The sequence below is a fragment of the Arachis hypogaea genome, chromosome 11 (assembly GCF_003086295.3).
Source record: "Arachis hypogaea cultivar Tifrunner chromosome 11, arahy.Tifrunner.gnm2.J5K5, whole genome shotgun sequence".
Taxonomy (NCBI): domain Eukaryota; kingdom Viridiplantae; phylum Streptophyta; class Magnoliopsida; order Fabales; family Fabaceae; genus Arachis; species Arachis hypogaea.
The window spans coordinates 17,452,242-17,473,089 of NC_092046.1; the positions used below are offsets into that span (position 1 = coordinate 17,452,242).

General features: G+C 38.9%; 1 protein-coding gene across 1 annotated transcript; it reads left to right on the plus strand.

Moving 5' to 3' along the window:
* The first annotated feature begins 17,684 nt into the window (after nucleotides 1-17,684).
* LOC112721070 (protein MAIN-LIKE 1-like) lies at nucleotides 17,685-19,171 on the plus strand. Its single transcript, XM_025772147.1, has 2 exons — nucleotides 17,685-17,744; nucleotides 18,761-19,171. The coding sequence occupies exons 1-2, from the start codon at nucleotides 17,685-17,687 to the stop codon at nucleotides 19,169-19,171; spliced, it is 471 nt and encodes a 156-aa protein (XP_025627932.1).
* The last annotated feature ends 1,677 nt before the right edge of the window (nucleotides 19,172-20,848 follow it).

Below are 20,848 nucleotides of genomic sequence, written 5' to 3' on the forward strand. Positions count from 1 at the left end.
AGGTAACCTTCGAAAATCCGTTGGAGAAGACTCTTCCAGAGCCTGAACAACCACGTGTGACAGTTGGAAGTCAAGAAACTGGGCACCGAAATCCAGTGTCTGCGGAGTCAGTGGCTCCCACAGTTGATAAAGGGCCTGCGGAATCTAATGAGGTTTTCACACAATATATTCCACAACCTTGCAACGAACCAGAGTCTCAGGAGCAGACCATTCAGAATGAGACTAAAACACCTTGTGAAGAGAGTCAACCTAGCAGTTCACAGCCCGAACCGTCTACAAACCCAGATGTGGGTGGTGGTAGTCCAAAGAAGCGGAAGAGACGATCAACAGTCAGGCCTCCTCCATCAGGGCAAACCTTCATACCTAACCAGGATCCAAACAAGCATCCTTCAATCTTTATACCTGTGGAGGGTGAAGATATGTCTGAGCCAAGTGCAGGGATGCATTGTTACGAGTCTGAAGAGCTGGATTCTGTTGTAAGTGATGATGAAGACAGTCAACAAGCAGCATTTCCTCAAGCTAATCCCGATGCTCCAGTTAGGGAGGTAAGGCTAGAGGTTGGGATGGAATTTGAGAATCTGGAGCATTTCAAGAAGGCAGTTAGGAAGTTCAACATCAACCTAGGGCGAAGCATATTCTTTCCAAGAGTTGATTCAACTAGGTGCAAGGCCATTTGTTATGACGAGAATTGCCCATGGCAGATATATTGTGCAAAACGGTCGTTTCCATTAAGCTTCCAGGTGAAGATCTTTGTCAACGAACATACCTGTAGCAGGGTTAATAAGAACAAATCTGTAAATGGAAAATGGGTTGTTGAAGAGCTTGAGGACAAGATCCGTGACCATCCAGACATGACTCAAAGGCAGGCACATGATTGTTTCAAGAAGGAGTTTGATGTGATTGTCAATGAGAGGAAGATATACCGTGCAATGATGAATGCGAAAGAACTAATAGAAGGATCAGAGAGAGCTCAGTATGCACTTCTACGGGATTATGCCAATGAAATAATAAGGACCAACCCTGGCTCCACCGTAAGGATTAGCACTGATTATGTCGAAGGGACTGGGTATAAATTCAAACGAATTTACATCTGCTTGGAAGGGTGTAAGAAGGGCTTTTCGGTTGGCTGCAGGCCTTTTATCGGGTTAGATGGTACTTTTTTGAAGGGATACTACCCTGGGCAGTTGTTGACTGCCATCGGCCACGATGCCAATAACCATATATACCCTATAGCCTATGCTGTGGTGGAGTGCGAATGCAAGGATAGTTGGAAGTGGTTTCTCGAACTTCTCCAACAAGACTTAGGGGACACAGCTATAAATGGAATTAACTTCATGTCAGACATGCAGAAGGTAATGGTTGCAATTCTTATTGTTCGTGTATGCCTTTATAATTACCAGTTTACAATGTTCTTTAAATAGTTACTGCTGTCCTATATGAACAGTTCTTCATAGGGGATAATCATTTACTTGCTTTACTTTTCCCCACTAGGGCCTCATCCCTGCTATGCGTGAAGTAAACCCAGGTGCTCATCATAGATATTGTGCTATGCACATATGGCAGAACTTCAGAAAATAGTGGGGTGATACAGAGTTGAAGATGGCAATGTGGAGGTGTGCCAAGGCCACAACCTCCCAAGAGTTCAATGCTGTACTGGATCGGATCAGACGGGTTAATCCACATGCTTGGGAGTATCTGAACAGGATCCCTCCAAGTCAATGGAGTATGTCTGGCTTTAGTGAATACCCAAAGTCTGACAATTACACGAACAACAACTGCAAATCGTTCAATTCTAGGATCAAGAAGATAAGAGGGAAGCCTATTATAACTATGCTGGAAGAGGTGAGGGTTTACATGATGAGCATAATTGCTAGAAACAAGAAGGCGTTGGTGGGATATAACGGAGTTATCACTTCGGTGCAGCAGAGTAGGCTGGAAAAAGAAAAAAGGGAGAGCAATAAGTGGCGGCCGTTTTCCACTAGAGATGATCCTGGAAATGTGTATGAAGTTCAGTGCTTGCCACATAAGGTTATGGTGGATTTAGAAAAGAGGACTTGCAGTTGCAGATTTCGGCAACTGACTGGCTTGCCATGCAGGCATGCATGTGCTGCCCTTGCATACCAGAATAGGCGACCAGAGGAACATGCACACAACTGGCTTTCCATGGGGCATATAACAGCACATACTAGTTCATCATCCAACCTGTTCCAAGTCAAGAATACTGGGAGCATGTTGACCTACCATCTGTACTGCCACCAGTATACAAGAAGCAGATTGGGAGGCCAAAGTCGAAACGAGACAAAAGGAACGACGCCCCAAAGGAACCCACCCCAGATCCACATAGGGCCCCCAGAAATTATGGCCCCATCACCTGCAAGTATTTCCTAAAGGTAAATCAGACATCATATGTTACATCACTTATGAATTCATGCTCCACTTATAACTTCATGCCACATGTTACTGCAGACTGGACATAACAGTCGCAGCTGTTCCAAGAAGAAGGAGGCAATGGCTGGGAGTGCTGGGGGACAAAGTGCAAGTCAACACCCACCTGCTGTGGATGACGAGGAGGAGGCGGCAAGATTGGAGGAGATGTTCTGGGAGGAAACTCTTGAAGCTGTTGAAGCAACTGAAGCAGCAGCAACTCAGCCCCCGCCTGTAACTCTATTGATTTATTTTGCATTCTCATTTTACAAGTTACAAGTTTTATGTCATTATGTCACTCATACGTTTCTATATGAACAGGAGACCACCCCAGTTAGGCCACCCACTACAAAAAGGCCACCAAAGAAGAAGAAGAATGTGAGGAGACCGCCACCAACTATTCAGCAACCACGACCTCCTCCGCCTATTGTCAGCCCAACAACACCAACTACTACTAGTCCATCACCCCCAGCCTCTGATGTGCCACCCACTGTGACACCTCAAACTATGCAAGCTGCCTCCCAGGGTACTACTTCAAGGTTCATGGAGTTCATGCCAACTCCCACAGTTAGAGTATCAACCTCAAGGAGGTGGCCGCAGCCAGCATTCCGTCCGCCAGCCAAAAAGGGGTCAACAACTGCACACTTGAAAGAGGGGTCAAGCGGAAGCAGCAACTCCACTCCAATTCCGTGAAGCAATAGTTTTATAAGTTATGTTTTTTTTGTAATCCTGTTGGCAGTTTACCATACAATTGTTGGACATGTCACATACTATGCCTTATTTTGTTTACGTTTTGATAACTCTTAGTAGTATCTTGCACATTTCTGTAAGCCAGCTACTACATACTTATCAGGATATTATGCCTGTCTTTGATGTTATTTTGGACCAGAAAGTAAACAAGAATTGCAATTAGTACCACATAATTTTTTCATGTTACACAACTTATAATGCTACATCTGACATTAATTGGATACCAAGTGTGCATAAATGACATATTTAGAATCGATCATGGGTATTTTTATAATGATCTTACACTAACAACTAATAAGGATCAAACCCTCATAAGAATCAGATACACAGTGCACACAACATTACAAACCACAGCCATTGATATCATCAGAAGCCAAAACCTAATTTTGCTAAACTCAGCTTCAAAGCTCCCTAATCTGGTGAGCATTTTCACTTCAGCCTCAGCCTCATCAATATCTTCCTGCATCTTTCTTTTCGACAGTGCTCTCCTCAAACCCTCACCCTCCCACTGCCCTTCGATTTCGTCTACCCATGCAAAGAAGTTGCAGTCTGAGTTCTATCCATGGCAAAAAAAGTAAAATCAGATGCACATTCAACTTCCACAAAATAAGGTGTACAACGGGTTACCTTCCAATTGGGACAACGGACGAACCACCTCCCAAGATTCATCGCCGTCCCGGATTGTAACAGCGTCACCCCCAACCCACGGAAACATCTGCCATTGAACTTCCTATCATGCACCCGTTTTGAAATTGAGCTTCCAGACACACTACCGCTGCCGTTCGAAGGTGGAGTAAAGAGTCTTCGCCTCGACATTGGTATAATTTCGAAGATTATTGTGAATCTAGGGTTCGTGCTTTGGATGAAAGAATGTTTGAATTTGGGAAATTTTGGGGTTGAGGGTATATTATAACAGTCAGACATGTCAGCAATCCACGTGTGCAGTCCCCCAAGCCATGTCACGCCGTGAAGTGCCACGTAGGGAGTGTTACTGACGGAGTCAACGCCGGAATATGGATTGGTTAGTTTCGTCCCACAGAACTCATGATTGATGGATACATTTGGTAGTTTTCGTCTTTTGTGGGTAGATTTGTCAGCATTTTCAACTTCTATGGGTATAAATGGTAGTTTACTCTTCAATATATATATATAATTTATATATGCTTCACCGTCTATCATAAGGTCACATTTTTATTTTTAATATTGGGCTAATAATAGTATTTTTTTTAAATTATGATATACGGTAGTATTTTTTTAAAAATGTAGGATGATTTAATTTATGAAATATAAATTAGATCGTCCAATTTTTAAGAGGTACAAAAATCGAATAATTCGATTTCTGCACTCAGACCGTTCGATTTGTGTTTAAAAAATTAAAAAAATTTGGAGTACACAAATCGAACAGTCCGATTTATATACTCCAAATTTTTTTAATTTTTTAAACATTAATCGATTGGTCCGATTTGTATACCCAAATTTTTAAAATTTTTTAAACACAAATTAAAGAGTCCAATGTATATACCTCCCATAATTTTAAAAAACATCAAAAATTATCACGTTAAGGTATAACACTCTTCCTACTTCCATAACCAAATTTTTTAGCCTCATAAGGTACGTACATTTTCAGTTTAATATGTGTATTGCTTTGTTTCAGTTGTTATATATCTAATATAGTTATGTATGAGAAATAAATTACAAAATTTTTACATATTTTAAGTGATCAAACAAGCGTTCGAGCATGAATTTTTTTGTCGATCTATTAATATAAAATAGTCAATTATCATTTTTATCAAATTCTTAAACTTATAATAACATTTGAATATTAATTTTTAGTTCAACCAGATAATACAACTGTTCCATCAAAAATATTTTATCAAAAAGGTTAAATCACAAAAATCATTTGCCTTTTAAAAGTAGACTTTGAGTGATATTTTATATTTTTTATTTTGATAAACAAATATTTATGTTGCATAAATTTATTTTTGTTAAATTTTAAATTAAATTATTTGTAAATCATTAGTAGATAATTTAATTTATGAGTAATTATTCAAATCAGTCTCTAAAGATTTTAAAAGTGGACATTTTAGTCCTTAAGAAAAATTAATATACAAATCAATCCCTAAGATTTTATTCCGGCAGACAAATCAGTCCTCAATTTATTTTTCAGTAAAGTAATTACCTAGATCAGTCCCCAAAAAGCGGACATTTTAATCACCAAAGAAAATTAATACACAGATTAATCCCCAACATTTTTTTCTGTCAGACATAACAGTCTCCCGTCTATTTTACTTTTACTATATGTCGACCTTTATTATTATTAACTTAGCTTTATGTATGTGGATGATGACACTAGCATATTAATACACTCTTTTTATTAGAAACAAATAAGATGAATAATGATGCTTTGAAATCTAAATTAAAATAATTTTTTAATACAAACATTTTTTTTTAAACAGGACATCTTTTGATTATATTAAATACAAAAATATCAAACAGTTTCAATCTTAAATTTCTTGTAGAATAATCTCTAATAATTTTATTGAATATTATTATTATTATTATTATTATTATTATTATTGAGTGAATATATATATATATATATATATATATATATATTATAAATACATAAGCAGACACTCAACACTTATCTATGTGAATAACTGCCTTCGTAAATCTCTCTCCCACTTCTAGAAGAGAAATCTCAACAACCCTAAGATAAAAGGGATGGTTATCCACCATCAGAAGTGGAACTACTTCAACGGTGGTTATTGGTTCACCTCCTATAAATATACTGACACACTCAGACTCAGGTAAACTTAAGTTCCAATATTCTAAGCCTGTTTAACCCCTTGCTGACTTAGGCATCGAAGTGTCTTGCAGGTACCACCCCCTACTTATTCAAACACATACGTACAACTCAGACAGTGGCTCCTAGACATGAATAAGTCGGAGACCACCATCCTTCAACATTTGGGCCTTCCATTTGAGTCCAATCATCTGATTTTAGGTAACTTCTGGAACATTGGCGCAATTGTCGGGGACCCAGAGATCAATGCACAATGGCAGATGACCAACCTGAAGACGGGCACACTACATCTGAGTTCGATCAAGAGCATCAGGACGCGGTCAATAATGACCAAGCAATAATACCTATGTCAAGAACGGAGGGACCACACGGTGAAGGCCCCTCGGGTGCTCAGGGATCAAAGAAAATCTCCTCTGAGGCTCATCAGCTTGGAAGGGAGGCGCAAACTCATTCCACTGACATCATAGGGTTACTACATGGCCACCAAGGTCGACTCGAGCAACTAGAACAAGAGCTAGAGCGACAACGTGAGGTAGAGAGGAGTCTTAGGAAAGAAATCGAGTGACGAAAAGAGTTTGAAGAAAAGTTCTCGAAGTTGGAATCCAACCTCGGAAATAAGGATTCTCACGCAGATCGGGAGGATACCCCTTTGGGGGAAGAAGACCTGTTCATTGAGAACATCATGAAGGCTAAAGTTTTCAAGAACTTCAAAAGTCCTGACATGAACCTATATGATAGGACAACTGATCTGAAACATCACCTCAGTAACTTTAAAAGTCGGATGTACTTAGCCAACGCGTTAGACGCTACTCGCTGTAAGGCCTTTCCGACGACCTTAACAAAGGCGGTCATGAAGTGGTTCGATAGCTTTCCCCCCAAGTCGGTCATCAACTTTGACGATCTCTCGCGTAAGTTTCTCACGCGATTCTCAATATAGAAAGACAAGGTTAAGCATGCACCTAGTCTACTCGGAGTAAAACAGGAGGTCGGAGAGCCTCTGAAAGACTACATGAAGAGGTTCAATAACGTATGCTTAGAAATCCAGGACCTGCTTACAGAGGCAGTAATAATGGACTCGTCAATGGACTCCAAGAAGGACCTTTCTCCCAGTCCATCTCAAAGAGACATCTGACTTCCTTGAGCGATGTACAAGAACGAGCTGAGAAGTACATCAACATGGAGGAAAATGCCAGGTTACAAGAACCAAATTGGTGAATTGGGAACCCTCAACAATCAAAAGAAAGGGAAAGAGAGCCCAAGAGAAAGGAAGAAGTCAGATATGAAAAACCCAAAAGGTATCATAACTACACCCCATTGAGAGTTTCCATCGTAGACGTGTATAGGGAAATTTGTCATACTGAGAAGCTTCCTCCCCCTCGCCCAATAAAAAATAAAAAGGGAGGAAGTCGTAATGAGTATTGCGAGTACCATAAGCTTTATGGACACTCAACAAATGATTGCTATGACCTAAAAAATGTGATAGAAAAGCTGGCCAGGGAAGGTCGGTTGAACAGATATCTCATGGAAAGGTCAAGCAGTCGGGAAAAAAGGAAGAGAGATGGCGAAGACTTCGAACAGAAAGGTCCACCCCCCAAACCCCAGAGCGACATATTTATATGATTTTGGGAGGGTTTCCTGTAGGAGGACTTACTAAGTCGTCTCAGAAAAGACACCTATCAGATCGGGAGTGATGGACCCGACCTCTCTACCATCTCCTTTACCAAAGAAGATGGACAAGGTGTCATACCCGGGCATGATGACCTTATGGTAATCACCATGATCCTTGCCAATGATCACTTACACAGAACTCTGGTGGACCAAGGGAGCTCAGCCGACATATTATTTAAGCCGGCATTCGATAAGTTGGGGCTAGACGAAAGAGAGCTAAAAGCCTACCCGGATACACTCTTCGGGTTAGGAGATGCTCCTATCACACCACTAGGCTTCATCTCCCTACACACTACTTTTGGAAGGGGATCGAAGTCAAAGACCTTAAGCATCGACTTCATTATTGTCAATGTAGCCTCCGCTTATAATTCCCTGATAGGTCGGACGACATTAAAACGGCTGGGAGCGGTTGTCTCAACCCCTCATCTTTGTATGAAGTTTCCAACACCAGAGGGAATTGCTACCATAAAAGAAGATCAGAAGTTGGCAAGGAAGTGTTACAATGAAAGCCTGAACCTAAGAGAAAAGGGCAAGGAAGTCAATACAGTGGAGCTCGGAGGAGTTCGAGCGAGAGAAGAGTTACGACTACAGCCCGGAGGAAAGACGGAAGAAATCAAGATTGGACAGGAGGTCGGAAAAAACACCAGTATAGGAGCCAACATAGGGGCAGAACTGAAGCAAGAGCTCGCAAAGCTCCTACGAGAAAATTCTGACCTTTTCGCCTGGAAAACCTCCGACATGCCTGGGATAGATCCCAGGCTTATGTCACACAGATTGGCTGTCTATACGGGATCCCGACCTATCCAGCAAAGGAGACGAAAGCTCGGGCCAGAATGAACTCAAGTGGTCGAAGAACAAGTACAAGCCTTGCTAGAGGCTGGATTCATCAGAGAAGACAAGTATCCGACCTGGCTGGCAAATGTGGTGTTGGTCAAAAAATAGAATGGCAAGTGGAGGATGTGCGTCGATTACACCGACCTTAATAAAACGTATCCAAAGGACCCATATCCTCTATCTAATATTGATGCCCTAGTAGATTCCAGCTCGGGATATCAATATTTGTCATTCATGGATGCCTACTCAAGATATAATCAAATCCCGATGTATAAGCCGGATCAGGAGAAAATATCCTTCATCACGCCCAGAGAAAATTATTGCTACGTGGTCATGCCATTTGGACTAAAAAATGCAGGGGTCACATATCAAAGGCTGATGAATAAATTATTTGCACCTCACCTTGGAAACTTAATGGAGGTATACGTAGATGACATGTTGGTAAAGACCAAGGATGAGGCTAGCCTCTTGACCGACCTCTCACAAGTCTTCAATACCATAAGAGGGCACGGGATGAGGTTAAATCCCACTAAGCACGCCTTCGCAGTGGAAGCTGGAAAATTCCTAGGATTCATGCTAACACAAAGGGGGATTGAAGCTAACCCTGACAAGTGTAAAGCAATCCTAAAAATGAAGAGTCCGACCTGTTTGAAAGAAGTCCAGTAATTGAATGGCCGACTTGCAGCAAATCCAGATTCTTGGCGGGATCAGCAATGAGATCCCTATCACTTTTTTCATTAATTAAAAAAGGATGCCAGTTCGAATAGACTCCTGAATGCGAAGAAGCTTTCGAGGAGTTCAAAAAATTTTTGAGGCAACCTCCATCCTCACCCGGCCAAAAGCAGGGGAAGAACTCGTATTATATCTAGTTGTCGAGAAGGCTGTAGCGTCAGCATTAATACGAGAAGATGAGGTTAGACAACATCCCATCTACTTCACTAGCAAAGTATTACAGGGCCCCGAGTTAAGGTACCAAAAATTTGAAAAGTTTGCATATGCCTTAATTGTGGCATCCAAAAAACTCCGGCCTTACTTTTAGGCCCACATCATCAGAGTTCGGACGAACCAGCCCATGAAGCAAATCCTTCAAAAAACGGATATTGTGGACAGAATGGTTCAATAGGCTATAGAGCTATTCGAGTTTAATTTGAAATATGAAGCTCGGACAGCAATCAAAGCTCAGTGTCTCACCGACTTCATAGCCGAATATGCAGGCGACCAAGAGGAGGCCTCCACAACTTGGGAGATGTAGACGGGTCCTCCAATAAGGTCGGGAGCGGAGTTGGTATAGCACTGGTCAATCAAGAGGGAACCCAAATATAAGTATCCCTGAAATTTGACTTCCCTGCCTCCAATAACCAGGCTGAATATGAAGCTCTGATTGTAGGACTAAAACTTGCCAAAGAGGTAAATGCTACCAAGGTGATAATCTTCAGCGACTCTCAAGTAGTAACTTTTCAAATTAATGGAGAGTACCAGGAAAAAGATCCCAACATGAAAAGGTACTTGGAAAAAATACTCGAGCATCCCAGGTAGTTCCTTGAGACTGAAGCAAGACATATAACAAGGGAGCTCAACAGCAGAGCCGATGCTCTTTCCAAACTAGCAAGTACCAAGCCAGGAGGAAGTAATAGGAGCCTGATACAAGAAAATCTCCAGAAACCCTCAGTCATAAAGATGGATAGCAAGCCAGACGTCTTGTCTGTCTCTGGCTTGGACCTCAGATGGATGACTCTCTTAATTGAATATCAGAAATTTGATATCCTTCCCGAGGAGCAAAAGGAGGCCCAAAAAATCATAAGGGAAGCACAGAACTATACTATGGTACAGAATGTCCTTTATAGAAGGGGGATATCTACACCATTGCTGAAGTACATCCCAACCTCTAAGACAGAAGAAGTCCTGGAAGAGGTACATAATGGGATTTGTGGAAATCACCTCGGAGCAAGGTCCTTAGCCAGAAAGGTGATACGAACTGAGTTCTTTTGGCCGACTTTGCAAAAGGACACTACCGACTTCATTAAAAAGTGCCAGCCCTGCCAAATGCAGACAAACTTCCACGTCGCTCCCCCCCGAAGAGCTCATTAGTGTAACCGCTCCATGGCTATTTGCAAAATGGGGATTGGACCTACTCGGACCATTTCTCCAAGCGTCAGGTCAGGTCAAATACCTTATTGTAGGAGTGAATTACTTCACCAAGTGAATAGAAGCAGAGCCACTGGCCACGATAACAGCACAGATAAGTCGGAAGTTCCTCTACAAGAACATAATCACCCGGTTTGGGGTTCTCCACTCTATCACTACAGATAATGGTACTCAGTTCACAGACTCCACATTCAGAAGCCTGGTATCCAGCATGAAGATCAAGCATCAATTCACTTCGGTAGAACATCCCCAGGTGAATGGGCAAGCTGAGGCAGCCAATAAAGTTACATTGGCAGGATTAAAGAAGTGACTTCAAGAAGCAAAATGGGTCTGGGTGGAAGAACTCCCTCAAATATTATAGGCTTACCGAACTACACCTCACTCAACCACTGGTGAAACACCCTTCCGACTAGCTTATGGCATAGAAGCCATGATTCCTATTGAGATTAATAAGAAAAGTCCAAGGGTGAGATTCTATGATGGGGTCGGAAACGTTCAAGCCCACAAAGAAGAACTCGAACTACTCCCAGAAATTTGAGAACAAGCCCGGATAAGAGAAACAACATTAAAACAAAGGATGGCGACAAGATACAACCAAAGATTTATTCAAAGAAGCTTCGCCTTGGATGACTTAGTTCTCATCCGAAATGACATCAGGACGAACAAGTCGGGAGAAGGGAAACTCGCTGCGAACTGGAAGGGACCCTACAAGATAGTTGAGGTCTTAGGAAAAGGCTACTATAAAGTGTCCGACCTAGGAGGTTCTGAGCTCCCAAGGTCGTGGCACGCTTGCAATATGAAGAGATATTACAGCTAGAAGCAAACCTTACTCCCTGATATACTCTTTTTCTCGACTTCATGGTTTTTTCCTAAAGAGGATTTTCCTGGAAGGGGTTTTAACGAGGCATTAAAGCAAGGGCTAGGGGTATGAAATTTATTCCCTTAGTAGCAAAAGCATCCTTGTAAAGCCACATTACATTAATAATAATATCTCTCCCTTTATTATCTTTTTCTTTTGAATTTCCATTTACCATCACTACGATTCACACTGACTTAAGCTCAAAAAAGTGCAAAAATCCATGACCCGACCTAGATGGTCGGCAAGATAAAGTGACGAGGTACAAGTCGGGGTAAAGAGGTTATAAAAGACGATCATAACAGCTCGGAAATAAGATAGCTAACAACTTAGCCCGAGCGAAACGAAATGCATCGCAAGAATAACCTAAGTTATGGAAACGATTCAATAAGCGAAGCAAAATTGAACGTATGAGAACTAATGGAAAACAAAGAAACAGAAAAGCCCCTTAAAGGATCAATGGTAAAGACTTTTCCATAAAAGCCTTGCCAAGACAAAAGATTGCTTAGCAAAAAGGTTTTCTTATAGTTTTATTGGACAGTAACAAAATTATCTAACTTAGATAAAAAAAAAAGGACCATTTGATAAAAAGCCCTCTTAAAAGCTTTGCAAACTTGAAGTTCAAAACAGCAAAGGATTTTTTCGCAAAAGACCTTATAACCTAAAAATCCTTCAACAAAAGTTTCATCAAACAGCAAAAAAGAGATGTCGTCACACGAATAAAAAGTGACAACTTTGTTAAAGGTCCTATTCAAAAAGGATTAGAAAACAAAAATTGTTGTTTAAAGATCCTATTAAAAAGAATCAAGAGTTAGGAGCCATCAAAGCAAAAATAAACAAACATACATAAAGTGTTCATAAAACGGACCCACAACCTGGGCCTTAAAGGACAGATTCAAATAGGACCAATGAGAGAATTATCATCTGAAGGGGAAGTCGGGTCAGTCACAGAAGTCGGAGGGGTCGGGGGAACCTCTTCGGCCACGGAGGTCGAAGCAGCATCAGGTGGGCAGAAGAACTCGGCAGTAACTCCTTGGGTGCAGTGACTTCACGAGGAGGAGATTCAATTATACGTTTCCCTGCCATCTTCAACTCGGAGTCTATTTCAGGACAAGGAGGAAAAACTATCTCTCCATTGATAACAACCTTGTCAGGGTGAAGAGGTGACAAGTCCAAGTAGGGAGCAATAACTCTGACATGTTCCTTCAAAACCCTGAACACCTCCTTAGTCCCTTCGACAATGGAGTCCTCCAAGTCCTGATAGCCCTCCCAAAGCTTTTCCACCTCCGTTTTCAAGTCAATGTTGGCCGAAAAAATCCTAACGTAGTTTTGCTCAGCCTTTTCCTTCAAACCCTCAGCCATTGCACAAGAGCCCATTAACTGCTTCTCTCTTTCCCGGGATTGGGAGAGTTCTTCCTTCAGCTGAGCATTCTCCTCCTGTAGCCTCTTCTCATCTTCTTGATACATAGCAATTCGCCCCTAGAGATTCTCCAAAGAATGCTAGGTCGCACTCAAAGGGGTTTTTTCCAATATATCAAGAAGAGAGATACATACCTCGGCAATCTGAATTCTTCCTCGGATTAAAATCTGAAAATGATTGCGGATAGCAGCATCATCCATAGCAATTTGACTATGTGGAAGGATGTGCTTCCTAGAAAATTTCACTCTATCAAAGCCGGTGTCCCCGACGTTAGAGGCACCGACTTCTGAGATCTTGTGTTTTTTCTTTTCAGATTCCGAGGAAGAAAGAACTGGGGGGAGGAAGAGGAGGAGTAGGAATTGGATTTACCAAAATCGGCTAAGAGGAAGAAGTCCCCAAACCCGAGCTTTGAGAAGGAGAAGTGGCAGAGGTTCCGACCTCTTGTGCAGCAGCTCGGGCACAAGCATTCCTTTTAGCCTCCTGCACCTTTAGGTAAGCTTTTGACCCGCTTTTCATTTTTATGAAAAAGAAAGCAAAAACGGTAGGTACACAAGTCGGAAGTAGGAAAAGTTGGCTATAAAATCAAAAATAAAAACTACCTAGCTCGGTCCTGACATAGCTCAGAGATCCAAGAAGAAATTTTTTGGTGTCCAGGTTTGGAGCCCATCCCCAAGCCTCTCGGAAAAACTCTACTACAGCCTCCTCTACCTCGTCCAAATCTACCAGGCTATATTTTTCTATAGGGGAAGTTTTGACCCAGTATAGAGGAAATTGGGGCTCATTGTTTTCATTCAGAAAAAAAGGGTTGATGGCCTTCAACGGCTTGAACTTTAAAAAAGCAATTTTTGAAGTCATGGAAAGACTCATCAAAAATGGAAAAAGCTTTCCGGCCTTGTATAGCTCGAAAGGAAACCCACTGCTACTTATTTTTAGCACTAAAAGGCTTTGTTAAATGAAAAAGATAGAAAAAAGTCTTTAAAGAGATCAGAAAATTGAGTACATGACTGACAAGCTGGTAAATTTTGAGGAAACCCCAAGAATTGGGATCAAGGTGGGAAGGAGCCACCCCACAATGGGATAACACCTCCATTTCAAAATCAGAGAAAGGAAGGGTAACCCCCAAGCGGGTAAACAAACAATCATACATAAAAACAAAGTGGGGGTTAGAGTCATTAATCCTCCCACAGCAAACTCGGTCCTCAGGGTCTGGGGCCACTAACTCGTATTTAGGTTTGTCAGCATCAAGACTACAGATCCTATGGTATTTTCTAAGTTCAGTTATAAAAACATCATCTACTATGGGGTGTTCAGAAAGGATAGAGGAGTCTACCCATCTCAATAAGACTTCAGAAACTCAAGAAGACATTTTTAGAAATGGGAAAGTATACAGGAAGATATACCTACATTGCACAAAGAAAAACTATCAAAAACAGGTTTTGAAACAACACAGTTCCTTTCTCAAACAAAAACCACATCAAAGGAAACAATTTTTATAAAAAAAGCACAAAAATCCAAAGTTTCCTACTGCAAATAACGAAGGTGCCATGAAACCTACCCAGAGTCTCTTCTTCGATTATTCAGTATGCTTAAATAAAAACAATGAAGATACTGTGAAAGCCAATAAAGAGTGAAGGTAATGAGAAACTAACATTTTTTGGAGAAAAAGAACCGACTGCAAGGACGAAAGGGGCGCCAAAAGTGCTAAAAAACCCAGGAACGGAGGAGGCAAGCACCAAAGCGCGAATGACTTTCGAATGTGGAAGAAAGCACAAAGAGAAAATTCGAAAAGAAGACGAAAGAAGAGAAAGAGGAACATTGAAGAGTACTAATGAGAAAGCTAGGGGCATAACTGTAAAAGTAGTCCACTCATTAAAAGGGGGGCGCCGTTACCAATGTAACCGCTCTCCACGTGTAGATGTGGAAAAGCAAAAGACGTGACGGTTGATAATTTGAAATCACGTCGGTTTTAAAATCAAAATCACGTCAGTTTTCCGACTTGAAAGGAGAACCTCGACCTAAGTATCCCCGAGTTCGACCAATACTCGAACCTAACTCATATTAAAGAGATCGGATTCGAGTACAGGCACCATTCATACCCTAGCTCAAATAACAAAGTCAGGCCCAAATCGATGTAAAAAGGCCCAATCTAGCATATTGGCCTCTACCATTTGTCCGACCTCTTTCAAGAGGTCGGGTTCGACGTAAGCATACACTCAACACTTATCTATGTGAATAACTGCCTCCGTAAATCTCTCTCCCACTTCTAGAAGAGAAATCTCAACAACCCTAAGATAAAGGGACGGTTATCCACCATTAGAAGTGGAACTACTTCAACGGTGGTTATTGGTTCACCTCCTATAAATAAACTGACACACTCAGGTAAACTTAAGTTCCAATATTCTAAGCTTGCTTAATCCCTTGCTGACTTAGGCATCGAAGTATCTTGCAGGTACCACCCCCCACCTATTCAAACATATACATACAACTCGGACAGCGGCTCCCAGACATGAACAAGTCGAAGACCACCATCCTTCAACGTTTGGGCCTCCTATTCGAGTCCAATCATCCAGTTTCAGGTAACCCCGGAACACATACATAAGAATCTAATGAATAAATTTATCATTATTTTTGTTCAAAAAATACAAAAAATTACGGTACAGTATTATTGTGCAATTAATAATAATGATAATAATAATTTACTTTTTTTGGACAGAGGACTATTATGTCTGACGGAGAAAAATATTGGGATTAATCTGTGTATTAATTTTTTTAGGACTAAAACGTCTGTTTTTAAAATCCTTGGGGACTGATTTGGGTAATTATTTTGCCGAAAAATAAACTGGGGACTGATTTGTCTGTCAGAGTAAAACCTTGAGAATTAATCTGTGTATTAATTTTTCTTGGAGACTAAAATGTCAACTTTTAAAATCCTTAGAGATTGATTTGGATAATTACTCTTATTTTATTTTTGTGTCGATAACTTTATTAATTGTAGACTCTGATTTCGATCTTTTACTTTATAAGAATAAAAAATAAATTTTTTTAAAAGAAATAAATAAATTTTAATTGAAAAATAAAATATTTTAATTACTTTATATAATTTAATAAATAAATATATTTAGTATTTAAATATAATATTATATTAATAAAAAAGAATTTATTATAAAATTTTAGTTCATTTCAATTTAATTCTATAATTTTATTAATTTATTTTAAATATTAAAATTCAATTTTATTCTAACTAAAATTTAATTTTTAATAAAATTCAATTTAATTCTATATGGTTAAAGGTTTTCAAAACCGTACTACCATAATACATATTAGAGGGATCAGATCCATGTAGATTGCACCGCAACTTCTTTGTTCACTTGCATCATTATAGTTTTAGAAGGTCAACAGCGTTACTAACCGGGGAAAAAAAAAAGGTCAGCCTTTAATCCTTTATTATTATAATTCAAAATTCAAAGGTGCCACGCCGAATATCAGTGTCAATTAACAAAATGGTTAGAATTTATATTAATTAATTCATTAATATTTTCCAAAAGTGATTATTTCTTGGATAATTATTAATAAGACCTAGATGGTCACTATATGTTTGTTTTAGCATATATATTACTAGTTTAAAAGGAAGAATATGGAGCAGTCCATTTTGTATTTGCTCATTTATTTTATATTATGTTAGGTGAAATATAATGTTTGTTAACTGTCAAGTCTTACATACCAAGTAATAAGGAGATTTATTAATTTGTCCAAGGTATTTTAGTTAGGAGGCAAGGTCAAAGTGACACTCTTTGAACAGATCGCATAACCAATTTCACTTAGCTATAATTAATTAATATATGAGTTAATTAATATATGAGTTAATAGTCAAATTAGTTCCTAAAAGATAAGATATTTTTTAAATTTGTCTCTGAAAGATTTTTTAATCAAATTGGTCCTTTAAAAATTACGAATTAATCATATCTGTTCTTCAGTTACTCCACTTACAATTTTCATCAACGATTAATAATTAATGTGAAATATTAACTGATAGCATACATGACACATAACATATTCAATTAGACGTTGATTAAATATGTTTACGAGAATCTATCAATTTAGTCATTAGGTCATATTAGGAATAGAATTTTTGTAATTGAAAAAAATGAGTAAATTAATAAATTTTCATAAACATATTTGGTCAATATCCAATTAGACATATCAGATATTATATATGTTATCAATTAACATTTTATAACATCAATCTTTAAAAAAAATTGTTAATGGAGTGACAGGAAGACAAATAAGATTAATTCGCAATCTTTAAAGGACTAATTTGTTTGAAAAAATCTTTCAAAAATAAATTTAAAAAATGTCTTATTTTTTAGAGATTAATTTGACTATTAACCCATATATATATATATATATTGAATAAGAAAGTAATATTGAATAAGAAAGTAATATTGCTATATATCAATTATTTAAAATTGAAATTAGTGTCATGAAGAATCGTTTAATTTTCAATTGCAAGTAATTCAAAGGTGTCATTTCGAATTTTTAACCAGAAATTAATTTGGTTATGGATAAAAGAATGGTGATAAATTTCTATACGAATGTATGGTGTGTTGTCCACAAATGTGGACCTGCGTCGATCAGAGACCTGCAAAACATAGGTAACGTTTTGCAGGCGTTGGAAATCAACAATCTGCAGCTACTGCAAAACGTAGGCTGCGATTGGACGAGGACGGGAACCAGCTTGCAAAACGTGTCCTGCATGCCGAACGGAGCAGCTGTTGACCAACATGGGACGGTGCAAAACGCAGGCTGCATTTGTCAGCGTAGCAGAGCCAAACGAAAATTGCGTTTTGCAGGCTTCCTAGCTACATGCGCGCCACGTGTTCTCGAAGGGTGTTCAGCTTGGTCCATAAAAACGAAAACGCAAATAGGAAGGGGAGCAAAGTAAAAAACGAGTTACTGAAGCAAGGTGAGGAAGAGTTGAAGGAGAGCGAGGAAGCAAGAGTTAACAGTGAAGAAGTAAAGTGTTGTTGAAGAAGAAGTGTACCAGAAAAAAAATGGTGCGTAATTTTACCAAACTGGAAGAACATATTATTGAGTATTTGGATCATCCTCAATTGGTAAGTAATTTTTTTTAATATTTAACGATGAATATATATATATATAGTCGAATTTTGTTTATTTGTGTTGTAATTAGTAGTATTGTGGTTATTAATATTATTATTACTAATATTATGTTGTTATTTATTTCTCATTACGGTTTAAATTTTTTAATACTGTTTTTATGTTATTATTGTTATTATTAGGCAAATTAATCTCTGTATTATTGTTGTTGTTGTTGTTATGTTAATGAGAATAACTTATTAATAATTTTTAATAAAAATAATGTGTAATAATTTATTATTATTTTTTATGATAATAATAATAATAATGTTGTTTAGTAAACGGTTTTTTTTACAATGTTTAATTAAAAAAAATTATTATGTTTAATACTGTATTAATATTTTCTAATAATAAGTGATACTGTTTGTTAATAAAATATCGTTTAGGATATAGATAATATAATAAATAGTTATTATTATTGTTATTATTGTTATATTTGAGTAATTATTATTATAATTAGTATATTATTATTATTTGTTTAAAATACTGGTTATGATAGTGAGAATAAGTTATTATTAATTTTTAATAATTAATAATACTGTTTAATAAATCATAGATAAATATTTATGATTTTTTAATAATTTATTATTATGTTTGAAGATAATAATAATACTGTTTAATTATTGTTGCTAATTTTTTTTGAACAAATTATTAACTGATATTATTATGAATTTAATAATTATCATTTTTCTTTTTGCAGGCTATCAGGAATTTGTTGCCTAGAAAACTGGATCCGCTAGATACCTTTAACGAGGTAGCTGCAGCGGCACTGACATTGACTGGGTTTCAACACGTTTCGCAAGTAGGCGAAATGAGAGGTCACTCTGCACTACTGAGTGCTTCGGTGGAACGCTGGAAGCCAGAGACTCACACATTTCATCTTTCGGTTGGTGAATTGATGGTGACGCTAGAAGATGTGAGCTATATTTTTGGTCTCCCGATTAATGGGGAGGCCGTTACGGGTAGATCAGATAGCAGTCACCAGTTTTTGGTGGAAAACTGCATTGCGTGTTTTGGTCGGGAGTCCGATCCGGAAGATCACGTGTTGGGGAAGGTTAATATTGCTTGGGTCCGGCGGTGCAGAGACACCGAGAAACGGGGAGCGTTTTAATTTGAACACGAGACCTTGGCATCTTCAATGTCATTGCTTTCAACCATACTGGCAGAGTCTGGTAAGAAACTTCCCAATCACCGAAAACTTTTGCGACAGCTTTCTGCTTTGCCAACCAAGCCTTGCGGCGGTAACTCACAGTGTAGTTGAACCTGCCTTGAACTTCTGCAATAACAGACTTCACCTTTATCGAGGGGTCTGCTTCGACCAACGGCCTAATGGCATCTGCAATTGTGTCTGAGTCCAACTTGGCATGATCTTGTGAAATCGTGCCCATGGTGCACGTGTGCTTGCCATTGTATCTCCTGATCTCCCAACAAGCTTTTTTCGAATCAAGCTAGCTCGGATAAGCCAGTCGTACCCTGCACCATACCCCTTGCATTTCGCATAGAATGTTTGCGGTTCAGACTCATACACAGTGTAATCAACTCCTCTAGTGATGGTGTAGCTTTTGATCGCAGATATTATCGACTCTCTCGATCCAAATTCCATTTCGACACTAAACTCGCCATCTTCCGCCGCAACGTTGCTTTCACCTACGACATGTGCACCACCATCAGTCAGACAAGGCAAATAAAATAAGCACTATAAGAAACTTGAGTTAATAATCATAACATACCCGTATTCACATACTCAGGAAATTCCGGGGCATGCATGACTTCGAGATCTAGAGTCTGCATAAAAGACGGAACACCAAACGGGTGTTGGCCTACAATCGCATTTGCTTCATTTTGCACTGCCGGATTGCCTGCCAAGTCTCCGTCATCGTTTTCGTCATCGACTTCATAGTTAGCTTCGAATTCCTCTTCGCTGTCATTATTCTCTTCTTCCTAATCTATATCTCCGAGGTCATCAACATTGACCTCGTCGCTGACCGTACCCATCCCCGACTGCTGTTCAAACTCAACATACATCTCTATCGGCACGTGAGATCGGGTTTGTTGATAAATATACAACATCTGCTGCATACTGGCATCGTCAGTGATGGGCATTATTTGAAACTGTATTAACCACCAAATACTTGCAAAGGACTTCTGTATAAAAGGTTGCTCACCCTTTTCAAAATGTGACTTTGAATGTTATTACAAAGCCCATTTTCTAACTCGACAAAACTCATGGTACATGGAATAGCAAATAACAACGGACATTCACAAACAAAAGTCACTCCTTCATGTATGTTTGGTATAACTTCACCGTTATAATATACTCACAAATTTGCAATATTTTCCATAACTTCAACCTCACCTAATCCAATTTTTTTGACACACCTAACTGCCAAAAAAAACTAAGAACTAGAACATATGTATAAGAAAGAAGAGTATGATGAGTAGAAGTGGAGTGAGTCCATTTGGGCAAGGCTTGCTTCGTATTTATAGGCAGACCTCTTCATTAAAATATTTTTTCTCACAAAACGCAACCTGCGTTTTTCATTTTTCAAAAAATTAATCTGACACTACAAAAAATGCAGCCTGCATTTTGCATTTCTTAAAAAAAAAAGCTGACATATAGCAGAAAATGCAAGCTGCATTTTGTTATTACGAAAAAAAAAACTAAAATCCATCACAAAACGCAGGCCGCATTTGGTTTAAAACAAAATAAAAAAATTTTGAAAAGCATGCAAAAAGCAAAACGCAGCCCACGTTTGATCCCTTTCCTGAGAAAAAAAAACCAAAACCA